This window comes from Antechinus flavipes, chromosome 2, assembly GCF_016432865.1.
Source record: "Antechinus flavipes isolate AdamAnt ecotype Samford, QLD, Australia chromosome 2, AdamAnt_v2, whole genome shotgun sequence".
Classification (NCBI taxonomy): Eukaryota; Metazoa; Chordata; class Mammalia; order Dasyuromorphia; family Dasyuridae; genus Antechinus; species Antechinus flavipes.
The window spans coordinates 40456996-40480072 of record NC_067399.1 but is presented as its reverse complement, the minus strand read 5'-3'; the positions used below and the strand labels follow the sequence as shown (position 1 = coordinate 40480072).

The 23077-nt window shown below is 58.5% G+C and overlaps 1 protein-coding gene across 1 annotated transcript in view; it reads right to left on the bottom strand.

The window, feature by feature from the left end:
• Positions 1-23077, bottom strand: part of MMP15 (matrix metallopeptidase 15) — a 31610-nt gene that overhangs the window by 6224 nt on the left and 2309 nt on the right. Inside the window, exons 2-7 of the mRNA XM_051974568.1 lie at positions 7938-8086; positions 7295-7417; positions 6316-6623; positions 5776-5937; positions 4956-5209; positions 1977-2115 (exon numbers count right to left, since the gene is read on the bottom strand). Coding sequence (XP_051830528.1) covers positions 1977-2115; positions 4956-5209; positions 5776-5937; positions 6316-6623; positions 7295-7417; positions 7938-8086 — 1135 coding nt within the window. The remainder of the gene's footprint in view (positions 1-1976; positions 2116-4955; positions 5210-5775; positions 5938-6315; positions 6624-7294; positions 7418-7937; positions 8087-23077) is intronic.

Here is a 23077-nt window from a genome sequence, read left to right as displayed (position 1 = left end):
GTAGAGAAGCCCGTAGTTTTATCCTTGGTAAGGATGATAACAGTAGTAACAATAAGGTGATGCTGAAGATTCTAGAGTGATCGGGCGGCCGGTCCTACAGGAAGATGGATTTGGCAGAGGAAGGAAGTCCAGATAGACGGCTGCGGGTCCAGGCAAAGGGGACGAGATCCTGAGGCAGGACGGGGTCCCCAGGCAGGATGGAGGAGTTATGAGAACAGTGGGGCCCAGAGGGATGGGAACTGGCGCTCTCAAATCCTGGGTTCTTACTGCCTACTGACTTTAGCCACGTCACTCTGGGACTCGGTTTCCCCATCTGTAACATGACATTTCCGAGTTTCGGAGATTCCCTCCAGCTCTAGACCTACCACCTTTTATTTCTTCTGAGGGAAACAGAATGTACTTGTCAACAGGTGGGATATGAGGGGCGAGGGCGCAGGACGGGTCAGGGGAGACTCACGTCTTTCCTAACCTAAAATTCAAGGGGACACCCGCAAGGAGGCTATTAGTGCAGCTTTCACGTGTGTGTATTTAAAAGAAAGATTGTGTCATTTTGGCCCCAAGGAAGAGCACAGTGGCCGGTAAAAGCAGGACAGACTCTCACTTGGCGATCTCCTCCGTCCCGTGGATTCAATAATCATCTTTATGATCAATTTTCTCCAACCCTAGCCCCTTTCTGGAGCTCCGTTCCCATATTACCAATTATTTCTTGGCCGTTTCAAACGAGTATCTTCTGGGAATCTCAAATTCAACAACCCGTCCGAGAGAGCTGAGGATTTTTTCTCTTAAGCCTGCTCACTGTCCGAACTTCCCTATTACCACCCAGGGTGACGTCCCCACCAGTATCCTAGGTCTGCCACCAGAGTCGTCCCCAATTTCTCCGTGGCCACTGCCCATACCCAACAGCCACGCGTCCGAATCTTGTTCTCATCCCTCGAGGCCATCTCTGACCTATCACCCTTTCTCTACCCTCCACGACCTCCATACTGTCACCAATCCCTGGCCTTCCTCCTCCGCCCTCTCCAACCGTCCTCCTCAGTTGCCAAAATTAATTTCCTGCGGCTCAGGTCTGCAAAGGTCACAGCCCGGCTCGAGAGACTCCAGTGACTCCTCAAGACCCGGGAGCCAACAGAAACTCTTCCCAACCTGGAGCCATCCCAGCTTCCCAATCACCGAACACACGACTCCCCCGAGCTCATCATACTGATTTACATAAAGCCCCTTCGCCTTGGATGTCCGCAGACACACTCCCTCCCCACCTTCCCTTAGGACAGCTTAAGCACTACTTCTGGGGGACTTTTCAGACGTCCCTCCCCAATGGCTTTCCCCACAGAGATTTCCTTCGTTCTACTACGTAGACGTCTCAGACCTGCTGAATTATAGGACGTAAGCTCCTTACAGGCAGGCTCTCCATTTTTTTGGTACCCCTTATGTTTCACACAATCCTGCCTCAATAAAAGTGCTTAATCAGTGGTTGGTGATTGACTGTTGGGGAAATGGAGGAAAAGGTGGAGGGGCTGGTAGACAGAGACCGGGGTCTGCTTTGGACGGCCTTGGGTTCGGGTCTCCCCAGGCAGGGGAGCCACGCTATATTCACCCAGCTGGTGGGCAGAGAGGCTGGAATTCCTCCTGGGTATCTCCATAGCAGCTCATCCAGGGATGGGGCAGGGAAGAACAGGAGAGATCCGGGCTTTCTCCTGCCCAGTCCCCCTCAGTGCCCCAGGTCAGAAGCCTTCCCTTCCTCCCCCTTCCAAGTCTGGCTCCTCTCTTTGTCTCCCTTTACATTTACAGATGGAGATGACCTCATCTAGCCCATAATGGGGAAAACATGAGGAGGGACTCTCAGGAGCCAGGCTGACTCGCAGCCAGCAGCCTGTCCGGCCCCCTCCCCTCCCCTTCCTGCCCGAGGACAGACACAGAGACCTTAGCCTGGGGAAAAGGCCCGTCCCCTGGCCGCCAACCTCGGCCATCCAGCTCACCTTTGAAGAACACAAAACGCCCATCCTGACGCTCGTAGGCAGCGCTGATGTCGCTAGGCAGCCCCCGCCAGAAGTGCCCGATGGGCATGGGGTAGTTGTCCAGCACCCGGTTGTGCCGGACCCTCCAGAACCAGCGGCCCTAGTGGGGAGAGCAGACTGTGACCCCCACAGCCCAGCCCCAGGACCTCCAAGGGTTAACGGGGGAGGAGGTCAGGGGGCTGTGAAAGTGGCAGGAATAGCTCTGTGAGTCTGGGCCCTGCCTTGGGGTCCCCTTGGCCGGTTTCCCAGAGGAAGCAGAGAAAATGGGAACGTGAGGCTTTTGGGACAAACTGGATCCACGGAGCGTATGAGTCACGTGGAAGGAGAAAGAGACTTTCTGTCTAGAGGGGAGAAGGTGATGGGAAAGTGAGAACAGAGAAAAGGAAGAAGGGGGAGGGACAGCAGAGGGAGAAATGAGTGAAAAGGAGGAAGAAAGGGGAGGGAGAGCAGAGAGAAAAGTGAGACAAGAAGGAGGAAGAAAGGGCAGGGGAGAGCAGAGGGAGAAGTGAGAGGAAGAAAAGGCAGGGGAGAGCAGAGGGAGAAGTGAGAGGAAGAAAGGGCAGGGGAGAGCAGAGGGAGAAGTGAGAGGAAGAAAAGGCAGGGGAGAGCAGAGGGAGAAGTGAGAGGAAGAAAGGGCAGGGGAGAGCAGAGGGAGAAGTGAGAGGAAGAAAAGGCAGGGGAGAGCAGAGGAGAAGTGAGAGGAAGAAAGGGCAGGGGAGAGCAGAGGGAGAAGTGAGAGGAAGAAAAGGCAGGGGAGAGCAGAGGGAGAAGTGAGAGGAAGAAAGGGCAGGGGAGAGCAGAGAGAAGTGAGAGAAGAAAGGGCAGGGGAGAGCAGAGGGAGAAGTGAGAGGAAGAAAAGGCAGGGGAGAGCAGAGAGAAAAGAGAGACAAGAAGGAGAAGAAAGGGCAGGGGAGAGCAGAGGGAAAGTGAGAGGAAGAAAAGGCAGGGGAGAGCAGAGGGAAAGTGAGAGGAAGAAAGGGCAGGGGAGAGCAGAGAGAAAAGTGAGACAAGAAGGAGAAGAAAGGGCAGGAGAGCAGAGGGAGAAGTGAGAGGAAGAAAAGGCAGGGGAGAGCAGAGGGAGAAGTGAGAAGAAGAAAAGGCAGGGGAGAGCAGAGGGAGAAGTGAGAGAAGAAAAGGCAGGGGAGAGCAGAGGGAGAAATGAGTGAAAAGGAGGAAGAAAGGGGAGGGAGAGCAGAGGGAGAAGTGAGAGGAAGAAAGGGGAGGGAGAGCAGAGGGAGAAGTGAGAGGAAGAAAGGGCAGGGGAGAGCAGAGGGAGAAATGAGTGAAAAGGAGGAAGAAAAGGCAGGGGAGAGCAGAGGGAGAAGTGAGAGGAAGAAAGGGCAGGGGAGAGCAGAGGGAGAAGTGAGAGGAAGAAAGGGCAGGGGAGAGCAGAGGGAGAAGTGAGAGGAAGAAAGGGGAGGGAGAGCAGAGAGAAAAGAGAGACAAGAAGGAAGAAGAAAGGGCAGGGGAGAGCAGAGGAGAAGTGAGAGGAAGAAAAGGCAGGGGAGAGCAGAGGGAGAAGTGAGAGGAGAAAGGGCAGGGGAGAGCAGAGAGAAAAGTGAGACAAGAAGGAGGAAGAAAAGGCAGGGGAGAGCAGAGGGAGAAGTGAGAGGAAGAAGGGCAGGGGAGAGCAGAGGGAGAAGTGAGAAGAAGAAAAGGCAGGGGAGAGCAGAGGGAGAAGTGAGAGAAGAAAAGGCAGGGGAGAGCAGAGGGAGAAATGAGTGAAAAGGAGGAAGAAAGGGGAGGGAGAGCAGAGGGAGAAGTGAGAGGAAGAAAGGGGAGGGAGAGCAGAGGGAGAAGTGAGAGGAAGAAAGGGCAGGGGAGAGCAGAGGGAGAAATGAGTGAAAAGGAGGAAGAAAGGGCAGGGGAGAGCAGAGGGAGAAGTGAGAGGAAGAAAGGGCAGGGGAGAGCAGAGAGAGAAGTGAGAGGAAGAAAGGGCAGGGGAGAGCAGAGGGAGAAGTGAGAGGAAGAAAGGGGAGGGAGAGCAGAGGGAGAAGTGAGAGGAAGAAAGGGCAGGGGAGAGCAGAGGGAGAAGTGAGACAAGAAGGAGAAGAAAGGGGAGGAGAGAGCAGAGGGAGAAATGAGTGAAAAGGAGGAAGAAAGGGGAGGGAGAGCAGAGAGAAAAGTGAGACAAGAAGGAGGAAGAAAGGGGAGGAGAGAGCAGAGGGAGAAGTGAGAGTAAGGAGAAGAAAAGGAGAGGGGAGTAGGGAGAGCTTTAAGTCAGGCTTAAGAGAGATGAGGAGAGGGAGTCCTGACAAGAAGGATAACTAGAATTAAAAAAAAAAAAAAAAAAAAAAAAACAAAAACAATTTAAACACTTCACTGTGTGCAAATAATTTTCCTCAGGTACAAATCTGACCTTGCTCTCTTTAACCCTTCAGAGACAGGACAGATTTCCTTCCCCTCTTGGTTCCTTCTACAAATGAGAGGGCTGCACTAAAGGGCCACACATGTATTTCATGGTCCTGTAACTGACCCCGGGGTCTATATGGTCAGGGAATTAAGGCAGCTTGGCTGGCAGCTGACCATACACACTGAGGCAGGGATGGAGTTTGTACTCTAAGGCAGCTCCTGGCCTGCTGAGGAAGTGGGATGTACCCAGACCCAGAAAAATGACTGAATTTTCTAACGGAAAGGAACAGTGATTTCTAAGGTCATGGACAGTTCTAAGAGCATCACCATCACATCCCGCTCTGTGTCTTGCATCTTCCTTCCTTTCCCCATCCCTGGTCTTGGAAGACTGGGGTCTTCTCCCTTGCTGAGAGTCAGGCCCTGTGAGCCTCAGAGAGAGGCCCTTGCTCGGGCCCCCCTAACAAAGGGCTTCTGTTGGACACTCCCGAGGACACCAGTGATCATTGTTAGGGGATACAGCGCCCATACACCCAGATGAGCGAAGGAAAGGACCCCGAGGAGGGGGAGCTTGAAGAAGGGGCCCTTCACCTTGAACACGAACATCTCCCCCCGCAGCATGGCCACAGTGTCAAAGTTGCCGTCACAGATGTTGGGGCCGTATTGGTCCGGTCTCTCTGTGGCTCGTGGCTGGCTAGGAGGCCCAGGTTTGGGGGGTCGGTCTGGTTTCCCCCCCGGAGGCGGCGGCGGTGGCGGTCTGGGTGGCCGGTGGTCAGGCCGGCCTGGGCGTCGGGGTGGGACGGTAGGAAGGGGCCGGGTAGGCTGAGGCTGGCCGTCTGGAGTACCTAAAAAATGAGGGGAGGAATCGAAGGAGGGATGTGAAAGAAGTACCACCCGACGCCCAGGGACGGTTTTGTGGGATGGACTGGACTCGGAAGACCTGGCTCTACTCTTTACCAGCCACCTGAACCTGGCAGGTCATTTAACCTCCACGAACCCATTTTCTCATGAGAACCGTGAGGAGTCTTCTCAATGAGCCTTGATCTGGGGGTGTCTGAGAAGGGGGCCACTGACTCCCACAGCAGAGACCCCGTGCACTGGGAATCAGGGCCAATCTCTTCCTCCCGCGGGGCCTCAGTGGTCTCATCTGTAAAATGAGCTGGACCCCGCTCAGGATGACCCTAAAGTCTCCGTCAGGGAATCAGCTCGGGACCTGAAGACAAACGCCCCGGGGAGAGGGGAAGGAAGACAGACATGGCCTCTGCTTTAGGGTAGCTCATAATCTAATGGCAAAGCAGGATGTGCTCAGGCCCGGGAGAAACAAATTCACTTTATGATAGAAATAAACAGGGAAATAGGAATCGAGGGATGAGGAAGGAAGGCTACCCCCCATTTTAGCCTCCAAGCTCACCGTAGAGCTTCTGGATGCCCCTGAGGTCATCTTCGGGCAGCTGGAAGTTGTCCGTGTCCATCCACTGGTAGAAGGGCGCCATGATGGCGCTGGGGTTGTTGGAGTGCTCCAGCCCCAGGGCATGGCCCAGCTCGTGCACAGCCACCAGGAAGAGGTTGTTTCCTGGGGAAAGGGAGGGAGAGCCTTGCTCGTAATCAGGGCTCAGGGGAAGTTCCAGGTCCCTGGGCTCCAGTCTACCTCCTTAGGGAAGCCATGTCACCAGTGAGGGCCTCGGTTTCCCTGCTGCCAAAAGGGAAGATGGATCCTTGTCTCGCTGTCCCTTTTGGGGGGTGGGCGGAGGATAAGATGAGATTACAGACATAAAAGTGACTTGCTGGAAGGAACTTTGAAGGAAGTGACTTGAGGAGAAATGAAGGGGGGCCAAAAAGAAGGCTGCTTTTGGAGGTGACCCTCACTTTCCACGGCAGCCGCCTCCCCACTAGGCGATGGGGACCATCCAAGCTGCCCCCCAGCCTCTTCTTCCCCCGCCGAGGATCTCACCGTGCAGGTCGGTGTTGGAGAAGGTCCAGGGCTCATCAGCATCAAAATGGGTGTCTCCGCCCATGCCGGGCCCGGGGAAGTAAGCGTGGGCCAGAAAGCCCCCCACGCCGTCGAAGGGGGAGCTGTCGCCATGGAAACCGGAGGCAAAGAGTACCATGATGTCGGCCTCCTTCTGCCGCCGGGTCCGGATGTCCTCGTAGGGGATCTCCTGGAAGACCAGGGGCGTGGCCTGCTCCCACACCCGGAAGGCCAGCCGGACGGCCTCCAAGGAGTTGTACCAGCCCAGCTTCTCTGTGTAGTTCTGGATGCTAGGGATGATGGAGACGGTGGGAAGGAGGGGCCCGCCGTGGCGGGATCCCCCTTCCCACAGCCTGATGGGCAACCACTGCAGGGGGGGCTTGGAGGGAACAGGTTCTTGTGCCGGCTTCCCTCGGGCAGCCTCAATCCCAGTTCTTTTCTGGAACCCTGTTTCTTTTGGGGGGCTAGAATCCCAGGGCAGAGGGGAACACTAAGTAGGGGGAATTACAGCTGGAGGGGCCTAATCCTCTCCTTTAAAGGATGAGCAAACTGAGGGGAAAGGGAGCTAATAAATCGCTCCAAGACACACAGAGCTGGGATTTGAACTCGGGTTCTTTTGTCCCTCTGCCCCAGGGGCCCCACCAGGCTGGGGAGGGAGCCACGAGTCAGGGTCTGCTCTAGCTATTCTCCCACTCCATCTTCTATTTCCAGGGTTTCATCTTCGTGCTCTAGGCCCTGGGGCTTGGGGAAAGGCCCCCAATCATTTAAATCCGTGAAGGCGAGGATGGGGCTCCTGGCTCCTTGGGGAGGGCCCAGGCCTGAGACTGCCGCCCGGCCCCTTCCCGTCAGCGGGGGCTGCAGGCCGGGGCCCAGGGCACGTCCCCCACACGGAGAAGCCGGGGCCGGACTCAGGCGTGAGGGCCCTCTCCCCTCGCCAGCCAGAGCGGGGCCAGGAAGCTACCTGAAGGTCAGGTGGTGGCTGTTCCATTTCCTCCCGGTGAGAGCGTAACGCTTCCGCCGCATGTTGGCTTTCACCCGTACCCCAAACTGGTCCGGCACCCCGCAGCGAGGCCGCTTCATCCACCTGCAGAGAACCCGGCAAGCTGGGGAGGGGCACGGGGGCCGGGGCCGCCCCCCATGCCAGTCAGGCCAATCTTCTTACCTCTCTTACTAGTACTTTTATTCGCCATTACATTAATATCCTCGCCACCCCCCACATTGTGGGGTCTCTCTGCCCCCTCCCACGTCTCCTCCCCTCCCGCTCACTGCTTGGGTGCCCTTGTGACCAGGAGGCCCCCCCGCAGCCCGTGTGTCCCGAGGGCAGGGCTTGGGCCCTAGACGTCACCCTGGGCCACGCACTTGCCAGCGGCTGCCTCCTGACAGAGGGTGGGGGGTGCGGCGTAGATGGCTCCGAGGGACCCCGAGAACCCCCCGGAGGCGCCGGCCACTGTGCGCTTATCGTGGGTCTGTCGCGGATCGGCTGCTCACGGCGAGGGCAGAGGAGGCGGGGGGTCGGGTGGAAGGCTGTCCCGCTCGGGGGCGAGGGCCGGGTCTTCCCGCCATCCCGAGAGGAGGAGGGACGGCGTCCGGCAGGGAGGACTTACGTTTTGGTCTCCTCGTCCAGCACGCCCGTGACGGTGATCCCGTAGAAGCGCTGCATCTCGGAGATGGCCGACGCCAGGATCTGGGCGGACCTCATGGTGGACATCTGGCGGCTGGGCTGGGGCAGGTAGCCGTAGAAGCGCAGCCAGTTCTGCGGGAAGAGCCGAGGGCCGGGCCGCTCAGAGACGGAAGGCAACGTCCCGGTGCCAGAGAGCGCCCTCCCCACCCCCCGCCTCAGCATGCTGCCCACCCGGCCCGCGCCGCTGGGGGAATCCCCGACCCAGGCCCAGCAAGCCCTCTGAGGGAAGGGGGTCTGGGCTGCGCGCAAGATGGGGCTTGGCCCTGGGTCCCTCCGGGGAACCTTCTGAGCCCTGTTAAAGGCCTGATAAAGGCCACAGGCCCCCCGGCCTCCAGGGCCATCTCCCCACCTATATCTGGCCTCAGGACCCAGATGGCTCAGGAGGGGAAAGTGGGTGACCTTGCCCGGCCTCCCTCACGCATGTGGGCCCAGGCTGGGGAGGAGGGCCCGGGCTGGGGAGGAGGGTCTGGGGCAGGGAGGAGGACCAGGGCTGGGGAGGAGGGCCCGGGCTGGGGAGGAGGGTCTGGGGCAGGGAGGAGGGCCCGGCCTGGGGAGGAGGGCCAGGGCTGGGGAGGAGGGCCCGGCCTAGGGAGGAGGGCCCGGACCTGGGGAGGAGGGCCAGGCTGGGGAGGAGGCCCAGGCTGAGGAGGAGGGCCCAGCCTAGGGAGGAGGGCCCGGCCTAGGGAGGAGGGCCAGGGCTGGGGAGGAGGGTCTGGGGCGGGGAGGAGGGCCCGGGCTGGGGAGGAGGGCCTGGCCTGGGGAGGAGGGCCCGGGCTGGGGAGGAGGGTCTGGGGCAGGGAGGAGGGCCCGGGCTGGGGAGGAGGGCCCGGCCTGGGGAGGAGGGCCAGGGAGGAAGGCCCGGGCTGGGGAGGAGGGCCCGGGCCAGGGAGAAGGGCCTGGCCTGGGGAGGAGGGTCTGGGGCGGGGAGGAGGGCCCGGGCTGGGGAGGAGGACTCAGGCAGCTGCCAAGGGGCAGTTGGGCGAGCGGAAGCCTGGCTGGGCAACAAGACACAGCAACGTGACCCGCAGCCACCGGCGATGCTGGAAGGGCAGGTGTGCTTTTCCCATTCCCACTCAATTGGGAACTGATCCCACAATCCTGGGAGGAAGGGGCTCCTATTGTCCCATTTTACAGGTGAGGAAACGGAGGAAGACCCGGAGGTTAGCAGCGTCATTCTTACTCAGGCCCAGGCTGCTTCTCGGGGCTGGGGGCTAACGACAAGAGCAGGGGAAGGAGCTAGACTGCAGGGCCGCCGCCCCCAGAGCGCTGGGCCCTTACAGAAGGAGGGAGCGGCTGTGTCCCCGGGCCCGGCGGAAGGCCTGCACTTCCAGGCTCACAGCGGCCCCCAAGGCCTCTCCCCCCGGCTCTGCTGTACAACTTGAGGGTTTTTGCGAAGCCCGAAACAAACCTCGTTTCATTTGAGCCTCTCACTCACTCCGAAGTGGGCACAGCGGGGACGAGAACACTGGTAATAATGAGGACGAACTAGGGGATGCGTCAGAGGCCCGGAGCGCCCCCCGCTCCGCGTCACAGCCTGTGAGGGGTGGGATCATCACTCCCATGTCTCAGATGAGGAAACTGAAGTCAGGGTCACTTAACCATGTTCTCTCCCCCCACACCCTCCCACTGTCTGAGGCCAGATTCGAATCCGGGTCTTCGGGCTCCCAGCCTCTGAGCCCCAGAGAGCGGCGTCTCCGTCTCAGGAGGAGGAGGGGCTGACTGGCGGCTCCCGGCGGGGGCAGGGCTCATCTGCACCGGTCATTTCATTCCCCAGGGCCGCCGCCGATTGGGAAGGTTCCAGAACCGGGGGGGAGGGGATGGTTCCCAGCAAGGAGCCTGAGAGCTTGAGGGGATGCGGTTCCTAAGGGTGGGTTTGGCTCTCGCTTGGCCCCTGCGTCCGAGTCCCCGCCTGCCGGCGTACGGAAGGGAGGGGCTGGGAGGGGAGTGGGCGTTTAGTGAGCACCGAGTGTTTGCCCGGTGCTCTGTTACAGAATACAGTAGTGTAGTATTACTACCGTGGTGTAACAATATAAAAACAGAAGCTCTGCTAAGGGCTGCACAAACAGGAGGCAGAGGCAGAGGTCAGTGTCTGAGCCCACGGACTCGGGCCCGTCCTTCCCGAGCAGGGACGCCCCCGGTTTCCTCTTAGGCCAGAGCCCGAACCAGCCGCAGAGACGGCCGGAGCCCCTGGAGGGGAGCACGGATGACCGGGATCCGCCAGAGAGGAAGCCCCCAAGCCCGAGGAGCGTCAGGCCCAGGGAGGGAGCCGCCTGGGCTGGGAGGGGAGACGGGTGCTCTCCATCCCCCGCCAGCCCTTCCGGGACGGTAACCGTCCGTGCGCCCCTCGCTTACACCCGAGGAGAACCTCAGAGAGCGTCGGGGCCACCAATAGCGCGAACGCTGCCGCGAAGGGAATCGCAGGAACCGTCGGGTTTCTAGGAAAGCCAGGATTGCCCCGAGCTGTGAGGCTGCCAAGGGCGCCGTGTGCGCACCGTTGTCCGGGGCGCCGGGCTATGTTCGAGGAGGGGGCTCCACAGCCGGATGGACCTTTGTTCCTCACGGGGTGAAGGGCCCGAGGCCGTGGAGCTCGCTCAGTGGCAGGGCCGGGCTGGCCTCCCTCTGAGGGGTGAATGGCCGCCTCCTAGCCAGGGAATGCACGGGGTTAATAGTCTCCGAAAGGCAAGGGGGAGGGGCAGGGTCACGGAAGAGGTCAAACGGTAAAACACGCCCCCCCAGTTGGAGGAAATGGGGTCGTCTCCCCCTCCCCGGCAATTAGCCCCAGAGGAGAGCCCGGCCCTGAGGTAGCAGGAGAGGGGGAAAGGGAGGGGGAGGTGGGAGTAAAGCAGGGGGGCGTTTCTGCCCCGCGGAGGCTGGGACTGGGAGAAGAGCCGAGGGACCGGGCTTGGCGCTGCCTTCCCATTGGCCCTGGGGGGCCGGGCCGGGGGCTTGGGAATCCGCCGCAGCCTCTCCCCCTCCCTCCCTCCCAGGGCCTCCTCAGGAGGCTCCACAGTGAACGTTCTGAGATCCTGCAAATGGGCTTCGGCGGCACTCAGAGCGGGGCCGGCCTGCCATCCGGGCTCCCCCATCAGCGGGGCTGGCAGCGGCTTAAAATAGCCTCAGCTCAGTGATAGAGCGTGGCTGCTTGCCGACGATCTGCCCACCACATGAGCAGGGGGAGGAAAGGGCCGAGCCCCAGCCACCCCCCCCTGCCCGCCCAGGAAAGCCGAAGGAAAGACCAAGGTGGTGGCTTCCAACCGCCGGGAGGGCTCTGGAGCCAGTGCCAGGGGAGCCCAGGGAGAACCCCCCTCCAGTGCCAGGGGAGCCCGGGGAGAACCCCCCTGCAATGCCAGCAGAGCCCAGGGAGAACCCCCCTCCAATGCCAGGGGAGCCCGGGGAGAACCCGGGGGAGAACCCCCCTGCAGTGCCAGGGGAGCCCGGGGAGAACCCCCCTGCAGTACCAGGGGAGCCTGGGGGAGAACCCCCCTCCAGTGCCAGGGGAGCCCGGGGAGAACCCCCCTGCAGTACCAGGGGAGCCCGGGGAGAACCCCCCTGCAGTACCAGGGGAGCCTGGGGGAGAACCCCCATCCAGGGAGGGCAGGGGGGAGGCAGCTCCTCCTCCTGAATCAATTATGGCAACATCAGGACGACAACGGGAGCTGTTTCTTTCTTTGTAAGTCGGATGCTAGACACAGGCCGGGCATATAGTAGGGGCTTAATAAGTGCCTGTTTCCCTGATGTCAGCATCCTCCCACTCGAGGCTCCCGGCCTCCCTCCCCCACCCCACTGTTCCTCCTGCGGGAGATGGCGATGTTCTGCTGTAGGGACAGACCCGAGCTCCTGGGCCAGCTTCCTCCCTGGACGGGGGTGAAGGAGCCTTTGCGGCCCCCGTGGTTCATTCACCCCAAATGCTCCGTTAGGGCTCAGGGTGCGCCCGAAGCCGCACGGGGGGAAGGGAAAGAAGCGGGACTCCCCGTCCCTGTACCCCACGGGCTGCTGGAGAGGAGAGGCTCCGGGAAAGGCAAGGACCCCTCTCTCCTGCCCTCAAGGAGCCTACAATCTGATGGGAACAAATGTAATGCGGAGTCACTCCGGACTGAAGCTGCCCCAGCGCTCGGGGCCCACAAGCTCTGAGGAAGAAGCCCCCAGCCCTTCCGCTTCCTCCCCCAGGCCCGAGGGGGCCGGCCGGGGGGGGGCCCTTTGTGCAGGGCCAGGACGCGGCCCAGCCTGCTGGAGCCCTCCTCTCTGTCTGGGGCCGCGGCTCTGGGAGTCGGAGGAGCGAGCGCTGGGGAGGGGATGTCTGGGCGGACAGACACCAGATCGATAATCCACATCCCGGAGGCGGCCCCCTCCCCATCCTGACTGGCAGAGCCCTCTCAGCGGCTCCCAGCCGGATCCAGGGCTTCATTGTTCCTGTGAGACAATGAGCGCTCGCTCTGCCCGGGGAGCCCCAGCGGCGGCTGATAAGGATGCTCTGAGCCTGGGCCGGCCCCCCAGGCTGAGGCTGAGGCGGGGGTCTGGCTGGCCAGGCTTATCGGCCTTTCTGTCCCTTTCCTGAGCCAGGAAGACCCTTTCTGGGAGCAGGGGTGGGGGATGGGAGAAGGCGGCCCCTCCAAATTCCCCCACGTGGTCTCTGTGCCAGCAGAGACCCCGAGAGTCGGAGCAGAGGAGCTCCCAGGCCAGCTGAGGTCTGAGTGGGGGGCGGGATGCGGAGGGACCCGGGCTGGGGGAGACGCTGTCCCTCTGAGGACTTTCACCACCCACCCGGAGCCAAGGCCCAGCGGGCGCCCCCAGCAGCCTGGGCCTGGAGGAGAAAGCTTTCCAGGCCTTCTCCAGGACAGGCCTGCGGCCCGGGCAGGCCGAGCCCTCTGTCTGCCCAGTTTCTGCGCTGGCCGTCAGCCAGGGATCACGAGGGCTCTGGGGCCCGCCACAGGTTGCCATCTGCGGCAGCCCGGCCCCTTCTCACAGGCCCCGCCCGTGTTTGTTCTTCACCCCCACCTGGGGGAAGCGGCCGGCAGGAAGGCCCCTGCCTGTCTCAGGCTCCGGTGTAGACTGACAAGGGCCCCCTCCCCAGCTGACTGAGGACCACAGGGAGAGAGCGGGGCCTGAGGGAGCGAACCCCGGCCCTCGGAGCTTCCGAGAGTGCCACCCGGCCCCCGGTGCCTCCCTGGCCCCGCACCCCACACTGACTCACTCGGGCCGCGACGCTCCCTCCGACGCCGTCGGACACGGGCCCTCCCTATCGATCGCCCTGGCTCCGGCCCAGCTCCTGCCCCCCCCCCCCTCCCGCTGTTAGCACTTCCTACCGCCGAGATATCTTTTATGATCGTTTGACTCATCAATTAAACGAAAGCTTTTAAGGGCGTATCATGGGCAAGGCCTGCTTGGGCCTGGGTATGAAAAGATAAAATGTAAGCGCTCCCACTTTCCTGTGTTCTCCTGGAGGCGCCGCCTGAGCTGGGGAAGATTCTGGGCAATAAGGAGGAAGAGAGCGCTTTGGGCCAAGAGAAGGCCTGGGGGGGCGAGTTTTGGAACGGGAGGGGGAGTCCCGCGAGATAAGGAGAACGGGAACCAGTCTGGGGAAGGGGTCACTTGGGCCAGTAGGTCACGGGGAGCGGCTACGAGGCACATGCTGCCCGAGGGCCGGGTCTCGGGGCTCCTCCTCCCGAGTCCAAATGCGGCCCCGGACGCTTCCTAGCTGTGTGGTCCTGGGCAGGTCGCTTACTCCTGTCTGCCTCGGTTCCTCGTCTGTAAAATGAGTTGGAAAAGGAAACGACGAAGCTTTAGGGTCTCTGCCAGGAAAACCTCAAATGGGATCGTGAAAAGTCAGGCAGGACTGAACGATTGAAGAGGGAAGAAGATGGGAGAAATATGGGGGTGTGAGGAACAAAGAGACTCAGATCTACCGAGGGCATCCAATGAAGGACCAGAACTAGAAAGAGTCACAAACCTTCAGAAATGGCATCAAACCACAACTGGGCTCTCACTGCTGCAAGGCTATTTATTTTATTCCTCAATTCATTCTTTTTCTCTCGTACTTCTCCCTCCTTCCTCCAACTTTCCTGATGAGGACTTTAGACTGTTTACTAAAATGTAGACCATTCACTATGAGCCCCAAACAACACCATCCCCTACTACCTGTGAAGCACTTAGCACAGCGCCTAGCATACAGTAAGTGCTTAATAAGCTTGCTTCTTTTCTCTGATGAGGTCATTTATTTTTAGTTTCAGCCCCTCCAATCTTTTCAGCAGAATATTCTTCATTCCCTCCCTTCAATATCTCTCAAAATAATGATTCCTTTCTTACTGACTTCAAACCTATTCCCAGCCGTTCCTAAAAACAAACAACCCCCCAAAGCCTTTCTTCAAGCTCTCCTACTCTCCCTCTTCTCCCTCTGTCTAGTACCTAGAAAAAGCTGTTCACCATCCTTGCCTCCACTTCTTTCCCTCTCATTCTTTTCAGTCTAGTTTCCAAGCTCACCCCTCCCTTGAAACAGCTTTTCCAAAGGGACAAGCAACCTTTTCTTGGCCTTCATTGGACACTGGACAATCTTCCCCTGCCGTAAAGGCTCTCATTCTCTCTGGGCCATTCTAACTGTTCTTTCTCAGTCTCTCTGGCTTGGAAGCTCTAATCCCTGTTGTCTTGGCGATCACTGCCTTCACACCTAGCCCTTGTCTCCTAAGCTCCAGTTCTCCTCCACTAGTTGTCAAGTGGACTTCCAAAAGCAAGGTCCCAGAGAAAACCAACAGGTCCAGAACAACTCATTAGTTTGCCCTGTGGGTTCTCCCCTCTCCCAAACATTAGTTAATTCTGTCAAGGCACAAGTCTTGTGGTACCCAGCTCTGTAATCTCAACATCATCCCCGGTTGCTCACTTGCTTCCATACCATGTACCCAATCAGCTGCTAAATCTTGCTGTCTCTCCCTCCATAATAATCTCTCACATATTCCCCCCTCTTTTCATTCTCTCAACTTCCATCTTGATTCTTGCCCTCATTACCTCTCTCCTAGAGTACTGCAATGGCCTCCTCACGGGCCTTCTTGCCTCAATTCCCTCACCAGCCCAAGCCATCCTCCCCACAGTAGCCAAAATGATCCGTGTAGCACAGAAGCTCTTTTGTTTGATCTCTAAATAAAAAGAGCTGGTCCCAACTAATCTTTCTAGCCATGTTGACCATTCCCCTTCCCAAATTCTGGGATGGTCAGTGAAGGCTTTCTCCCTCCGCTCCTTACACTCATCACTCCACCTCTTCCCTCCGTGCCTTTGCACAGGCAATGTCCCAAGCGCTTCTTTACTTACTCGTACCTCACAGAATCCCTCACTTCCTTTAAAATGTCCCTTCTCCATGACGCTTTCCTTCCTTCCCTCCTTCCTTCTTTCTTTCTCCCTTTCTTTCAAAAAAAATGGAACAGTATTTCATTCTTCCAAATACATGCAAAAATAGGTTTCAACATTAGCTTCTGCAAAACCTTGTGTTTCAAATTTTTCTTTCTCTCCTCCCCAAGACAGCGAGCAGCCTGATACAGGTTAAACATGTGCAATTCTCATGAAACCCTTCTTGATCCCCCTAACTATGATTGCCCTCCTTTTCAAACTATCCTGTATTTATTCTATGTAGTTACACATACACAGTGTATGTATATGTGTATATATATATATATATATATATATACACACATATATATATATAATGACTTTATGTACACACTCACACACACATAAATAAAATCTCCTCAGAATGTAAGCTCTACGAAAAAAGGATGGTTTCATTCTTTGCATTTGTATTCCTGGCACTCAGCCCAGGGACTCACACGTAGTGGATACTTAGAATGCTTGCTGATTGAATAAAAGTTCTAATAAGCCAACCACAAGTCCCAGCCTGAGCCATCTGGAGGGGGCAAATGCACAAAGAACTACTAGATATCTCTCAGATAGCCCGCTAGGACTCCTTATCTTGCCCGTTAAGCCTGCACCCTCCCTACCCTTTTTACTTCCTGGTCACTCACATTTCGTGACCTTGGTTCTTGACTTTTCTCTTAACCATCACATTTATCACCGGCCAAGTTTGTTCAGTTCTCCCCAGAAGTTCTTACTGCTCCCCTTCTTGCCACTCATATAAAACACTGCTCTAACTGCCTCTTGCTTAATCTATGGTATTCATCTCCTAATGGATTTCTGTTTTTAGCTCTTCCTTCTTCCACTCAAACTCCATAGATCTCTCACAGAAATATTCTGAAGACCTTGTTCTGACGCAGAAGCTGTCACTCTTTTGCTCAGAAGCTTCCATGGTCGCCCATTGTCTCATATCTCCTTGCCCTGGCATTTACTCTGGCTCCGGCCTGCCCTCCCAGTCTCCATTTGTTTGACTCATCTTTTAGATTAGGTATTCCTTGTTCCCACTCTGATCACCATCGTCTGAATGAAATCCTTCCTTGCACTTGATGCCCTTCCAAGAAAAGACAAGTAAGCCCATTGATGGTCTTAAGGGAAACCTCAATACCTTTCTCTATTTCCAAAGCTTGGACAGACCAGCTGGTATATTCTTAGCCCGGTTTTACATTGGAACAATGTCTAAAGCAGAAGTATGAGTTCCAGGATGGCTCTCTGTAGGAGAATTTTTAAATATATCTACTCTGGGGTACAGGGCTAAGATGAAACACCCATGGGGATTATGCATTAATCAGCTTGGAGGCTGAACCTTGGTCTTCTGCTCTTTGGTCCAAAAGACTTCGAATTTCTTTATGGATATTAATAAGCATTGTTCTAAACAAGCTTGGAGGTCGAACCTTGGTCTTCTGCTCTTTGGTCCAAAAGACTTCAAATTTCTTTATGGATATTAATAAGCATTGTTCTAAATAAGCTTGGAGGTTGAACCTTGGTCTTCTGCTCTTGGTCCAAAAGACTTCGAATTTCTTTATGGGTATTAATAAGCATTGTTCTAAATAAGCTTGGAGGCTGAACCTTGGTCTTCTGCTCTTGGTCCAAAAGACGTCGAATTTCTTTATGGGTATTAATATGCATTATATTGCTACTATATTCCATATGACAAATAAAAAATGATGCAGCTCCTGCCCGAGAGACTTATATTCTACTCACACTTATTGATAAGGTTTATCGATAAGGAAATAGTGGATTTTCTCTTGGCTGTTGCCCACGGGCCATTCTCAGATACCTTAGTCGGGGGAGGAGGGTATGTTCCAGACTTCCCTTTGGAACACTAGATGGGAATCTGAACAGAAAGGCAGACAGAGCAATTGCCAGGTCCCGATCAGACCATGTTTTAATCCACTTCTGCTCTAGGATAGCCAGCTTCCCCTGTCTGGAGCGGGATGCTGCTGCTGAATGGCCTCCCAAAGTAGAGACGCCCCGCCAGGCTGATGCAGGACCATCTGTTAGTGGTTTGTACCCCAGAGTTCTTTGCGCCAGCAGCCACTGACCGAGGGGCCCAACCGATAGTGTGCGATGTAGCTCAGCTGTGCACGAGAGGCAGATGGACAATGGGCAGCGAGGGCCCGAGGATCACAGGATTCGCTGAGAAGGCTCCCGAGAGATGATCTGATCTAACCTCCTCACTTTACAGAGGAAGAAACCAAGGCTTGGGGAGCTGCAAGAAGGGAATAAGTCCACAACTCCAAATGCGGGGGCCTCCCTCACCCCACTATTCCGTGCCGTGTAGTGGCCAGGGAGGAACACTGAGGATCCTGGGCTCCACGACGAGAGAAACATTTATTCCGAGTCCAATAAGTGCCAGGTACCGTGCTACGGGGTGAGACGGGTTCTGTCGGAACGACAGCCTCTCCCACTGGTGTTCAGGAACGAGTCCTGCCCGCTCCCAAGCTTCCAAGTCAGCAGCACTGTTCACACACGGACTTCAGAAAAACAAAATTCAGGTGCGGACTTTCCTCCCCAAAGCTCACTCCCTAGAGCATCCTCCTGGCAGGGCGGGCGGGCAGATCTCTGGCCAGTGGCCCTCATCCGCCCTTGGAGGGAGGGGAATGAGAAGCAAGAAGGGCCCGAGGGCCTTAAGGAGGTTGTGGGGCTTGCTGTGGGGCTATCGGGTCCACTGAGCTTGCGGTGGGGCGATCGTTCAGCTCTGGCGGCCGTTTCTCACCTATTCCAAGTCATTTTTGTCTTTTTAAAAAGCCAGCCCCGTGCTTGGAGGCCCGGTTGCAATTTGCAGCCAAAACCAGAAGTAAAGCAAACAGAACCTGCCCGTTGCTTAGCGGGGTTATCCAGTTTCAAAGGTCGCTTACTCTCCCATTGGGGTGAGTAAACTGGAGGTGGGTGAGGGTGTTCATGTTTCTGCTCTCTTGGCTCCCCACCCAGAGAGGCATCGAAGGGCAGCCCCAGCCAGTGGCACCGGCTGAGGCTGGCTGGGGGTTGGGGGGCGGCGGGGTGGGGGGCAGCCAAAGGAGCGGGCCTTTCCCTCCCTCTGGGGGCCGGAGGAAATATTTGGTTTGGCAGAAAAAACCACGAGAGGCTTAAGTCACCCCAGGATGTCTTTGCCAAAAAGCAAAGTGAGCCGCCTGGACCGAAGCCCTTAACGAGGAGGGCCAGAATCGAGAGACCAGCTGTCCCTTCTCCCGGCCTCTGCATGAGCTCAGCCTCTGAGCCTTCGGCTTTAGCCTGCTGAGGGATCCCCGGGCCAGGGAGCACCGCCCCGGAGGGAGCGTGCTGGGGTTCCACAGACCACTCAGCCGCCTAGCCAAAGAAAAGGTCCCTTCTTAGCTCTCCATGAAACTCCTGAGATCAGCTTGCTCTTCTTCTTGTTCAGTCAAGCATATGTTTATTATTTCCTCCCGGGAGGGCAAGGAGGCATAGCAGCATTAGCTCAGCAGAGGAGGTATCGAATCTTCCGGGGTCCTTTGGGGTGACTTCCCCCTTCCCCCAGCCTCCCCTTGAAGCGGTTGGGAGGGTGGCCAGGAAAGATTGTATTCTAGGGAGTAAGGGAAAGGATTAAACATCCACAGAGCAGGTGAGCGAGGAAGGAAGGGAGCCCTTGCTCTTTAAAGCTCTCTGGCTCTGGGAACGGAAATCTCCATCTTGGGTCATGGAAATCCCCGGGTTTACGCTTTCCCGCTGGCTGGCCTGCTCTCTAGGCCCCACACCCCGAGATCCTGTCTTTGTCAGAGGCTGCATGGGGTTATTCTCCTTCCTCTCCATCTTGGTTGGCGAGGGCCACGTTTGCCTCTCCGCCCGGATGAGTCCCATCTCTTCATTTTTGGTGGAGGAAGCCCAGGAACGTGTTGCTTGATGCTCAATAATATCGAATGGCGGTGTCGGTGCCTAATCCCCTGGTCTCGTCTCTCCACAATAGGATACCAGCTCGTCGAGAGCGCTCTCCATCACTGGGGGCCCAGGCCGTCAGTCAGCGACCGGCCTCGGAACGACTTAATCCATGTTTGCTGAGCGGCTCCAGGAGCAGGATGGTTGCTATGGAACTACATCCACGCCGTCCATCAGGGCATCCTAGAGGCTGTGCCCCGGGAGAGCTCAATCAGTAACTGCTGACTAACCTCAGCAATCCGGCTGCTGTTCCAGCTCCCGGCCGAGCGCTCTCCGCCCAGAGGTGCCCTCGCTCGGGGAAGGGAAGGCAGCCAGTCAGCCCCCATCCTTCTCCCGATGGCCCAGGGGACGGTGAGGGAAAAGGCAGGGCCTACCGGGCGCTGCCATCGGCGAGGGAAAGACCGGCCAGGGGCACGGCTTCTCTCACAGAACACGATGCCAGGGAGTCAGGGAGCAAGCACTGATGAAGGGCACACTATGTGTCGGGCAGCGGGCCAGGAGCTGGGGACGAAGGAGGGCAAAGCCTTGAGCAGCGGAAGCCGGGCCAGACAGTGGATGGTGAACTCCACGTTCAAAGGCGGGAAGACCCAGATTCCAAATCAGCCGCATATGTTTCCTCCTTGTGTGATCCTGAGCAAGTCATTTAAACTTAAATCCTCAGTTTCCTCCACTGTCAATGGGGATTTATCTGCTTCCCAGGTTTGTTATAAAAGGTCAAATGAAATAATAATATTTAAAATCTAGCACACGATATTTACATAAAACCTAATACACAGGAGGCGCTTAATAAGTGCTTCTTTCTTTCCTCCCCTACCCTCGAGGCAGGAGGAAAACATACATAGAGTAAATGGAAAGGACTCTCAGAGGGGAGGGAAAGCATCAGTAACTGGGAGTGAGTAGAGGGTTAGGGTTGGGAGAAAGAAAAGGGACAGTAGGGAGCGCATCCAACGGTCAAAAAGGGGCCTCTGGTAATAATGATAATAACGACAACGAGACTAGTGCTTACTATTGGCAGGTACGCTCAGCACTTTACAATGTAGTCTCATTCTGACGGTTACAGGAGGTGGGTGCTTTTCTTATCCCATTCTACAGATGAGGAAACTGTGCTTTCCCGGTGCCACGGGTGCCAGCTTTGACTTGGGGTCTCCCCTGACTGCAGGCCCGGCCCCCTCCCAGCTGCCCGGATGACATCCCCACACACGGCCCTGGTCCGAGTCTCGTTTCCTGACTCTAGCACAAGCCCAGGGGAGCAGTGCTCCCCCTCCAGCCTCCCGAAGGCGGCTAAGGCCACACTAGCCGAGTGAAGATGGGATCCACAGCCCTCGCTCTTTCAGGTTAGGGCAATGAGACCCAGTGAGCTCGAGGCCCCGGAGGCAGCAGGAGGCGGAGACACATCCAACCCTTCTCCTGACGCCCCCTCGGGCACTTTTTCCAGCAGGCCCGGGAGAGAGAGATGGAGCCTCCTCCGAGCCTTTATCCTCCCCAGCCCTTAGAGAACAGGATCCGGGTGCGGCCTGTAATGAATCCGCAGTGTCCGGAGGCTCAGCGCGAGCCGGGCCTCCTTCCGGGGCTCAGGGGGAGCCGGGCCTCCGCGTGAGCCGGGCCTCCTTCCGGGGCTCAGTGAGCCGGGCCTCGGCACGAGCCGGGCCTCCTTCCGGGCCTCTGCGCGAGCCGGGTCTCCTTCCGGGGCTCAGGGGGAGCCGGGCCTCCTTCCGGGGCTCAGTGAGCCGGGCCTCGGCACGAGCCGGGCCTCCTTCCGGGCCTCTGCGCGAGCCGGGTCTCCTTCCGGGGCTCAGTGAGCCGGGCCTCGGCGCGAGCCGGGCCTCCTTCCGGGGCTCAGTGAGCCGGGCCTCGGCGCGAGCCAGGCCTCCTTCCGGGGCTCAGTGAGCCGGCGCTCAGCGCGAGCCGGGCCTCCTTCCGGGGCTCAGTGAGCCGGCGCTCAGCGCGAGCCGGGCCTCCTTCCGGGGCTCAGTGAGCCGGGCCTCAGTGAGCCGGGGCTCAGCGCGAGCCGGGCCTCCTTCCGGGGCTCAGTGAGCCGGCGCTCAGCACGAGCCGGGCCTCCTTCCGGGCCTCTGCGCGAGCCGGGCCTCCTTCCGGGGCTCAGTGAGCCGGGGCTCAGCGCGAGCCGGGCCTCCTTCGGGGCTCAGGGGGAGCCGGGCCTCGGCGCGAGCCGGGCCTCCTTCCGGGGCTCAGTGAGCCGGCGCTCAGCGCGAGCCGGGCCTCCTTCCGGGGCTCAGTGAGCCGGGCCTCGGCGCGAGCCGGGCCTCCTTCGGGGCTCAGGGGGAGCCGGGCCTCGGCGCGAGCCGGGCCTCCTTCCGGGGCTCAGTGAGCCGGCGCTCAGCGCGAGCCGGGCCTCCTTCCGGGGCTCAGCGAGCCGGGCCTCCTTCCGGGGCTCAGTGAGCCGGGCCTCGGCGCGAGCCGGGCCTCCTTCCGGGGCTCAGTGAGCCGGGCCTCGGCGCGAGCCGGGCCTCCTTCCGGGGCTCAGTGAGCCGGGCCTCGGCGCGAGCCAGGCCTCCTTCCGGGGCTCAGTGAGGCGGGGCTCGGCGCGAGCCGGGCCTCCTTCCGGGGCTCTGTCCGGAGCTCGGCCGCGTTACCGCCACCAGAGCGCACACACACCGGGGGGCTGTCTCCTCCCCCACCCCCCAGGAGCCTCAGCTGGCTCTCCAGTGTAACTGGAGCCGAGGAGGAATTCCCTGCCCTTCCCCAGAGGAGTTTATTAAAATAGGTCAGGAACCAGCTGGCTTCGTTCGGAAAAATCTCTGGGGCGGCAGCGAAGCGGGCGAAGGGGAACTACGGGAAGTTAGGCAGGGTAGGGAATGAAGGGAGCGCCCTGTGTGAGGCTGAAAATAGAAACAGTTCCCAGGCCCGAGCTCCAAACCCCCGGACTGGGCTCTTCTCCAGAGACCTAGCGGGAGGCTATCAATGGGCAAGGGAAGCGCACAGGAAGGGCCTTTCCCCACCTGACCCCGGCCGGGGTGGCGAGACCCGGACACACGGCCCCGGGGGGCCCGACCCTGCCCCCTCAACTGCCCTGGTCGGTTCAGATTCAGTCAGGAAGGGGAGCCGGAGCCTTTCTAAAAAGCCGCATCTGGACAGTCGGTCACTGAACAGCGTCCTGATTCCTCCTTTTTTTGTCTCTTGGTCTTCCTAAATCTCGAAGACTTCTCCCGCGCCGCCCCGGGCTGGCTACAGCGGACAGGGGCGGGGGCGCTGTTTCCCACTGGGAAGTCTGCTCTCATTTGGGCCCCAGTTGGGGACGGTGCAGGAGGGAGGGCTACGGTCAGAGATCGGGCCCCACGCTAGAGGAGGAGTTGGGGCAGGTCCGTGGGGAGCAGCAGGCGTTGGCTCGGGCCTCCCTGCTCTTAACTGGAGCCCTACATGGAGTTCTGGCCGGGCCTCCCACGCCGGGGCCAAATGGAGGTGAAGGCCTATTTCTGCCTGAAAGCCCCTAGTGTCCGGCCCCGGCCCAGCCCAGCCCTCGCGGGTACGTGCACGTCTGCTGCCAAAAGGCTCTGAGGCGCAGGTAGGCGCTCGCCTTCTCTCTGCTCTGCTAAATGCCCTGCTTGCCGACGTGGTTAAAAACCCTGACATCCAAGGGCCTCCCCTTTAATCCAAACACTCATGTTCCTATTACAGGGAAGGAACAGAGCTAGGACAGGGGATACAACCCAACAAAAGCTAGTCCCCGTCTTAAAGAGTTTACACTGGGGGGAGGGGAGCCATAGAGACAAGTGGCTAATTCTGCTGCTGGAGGAAAGAGAATAAATGGCCAGGGGCAAA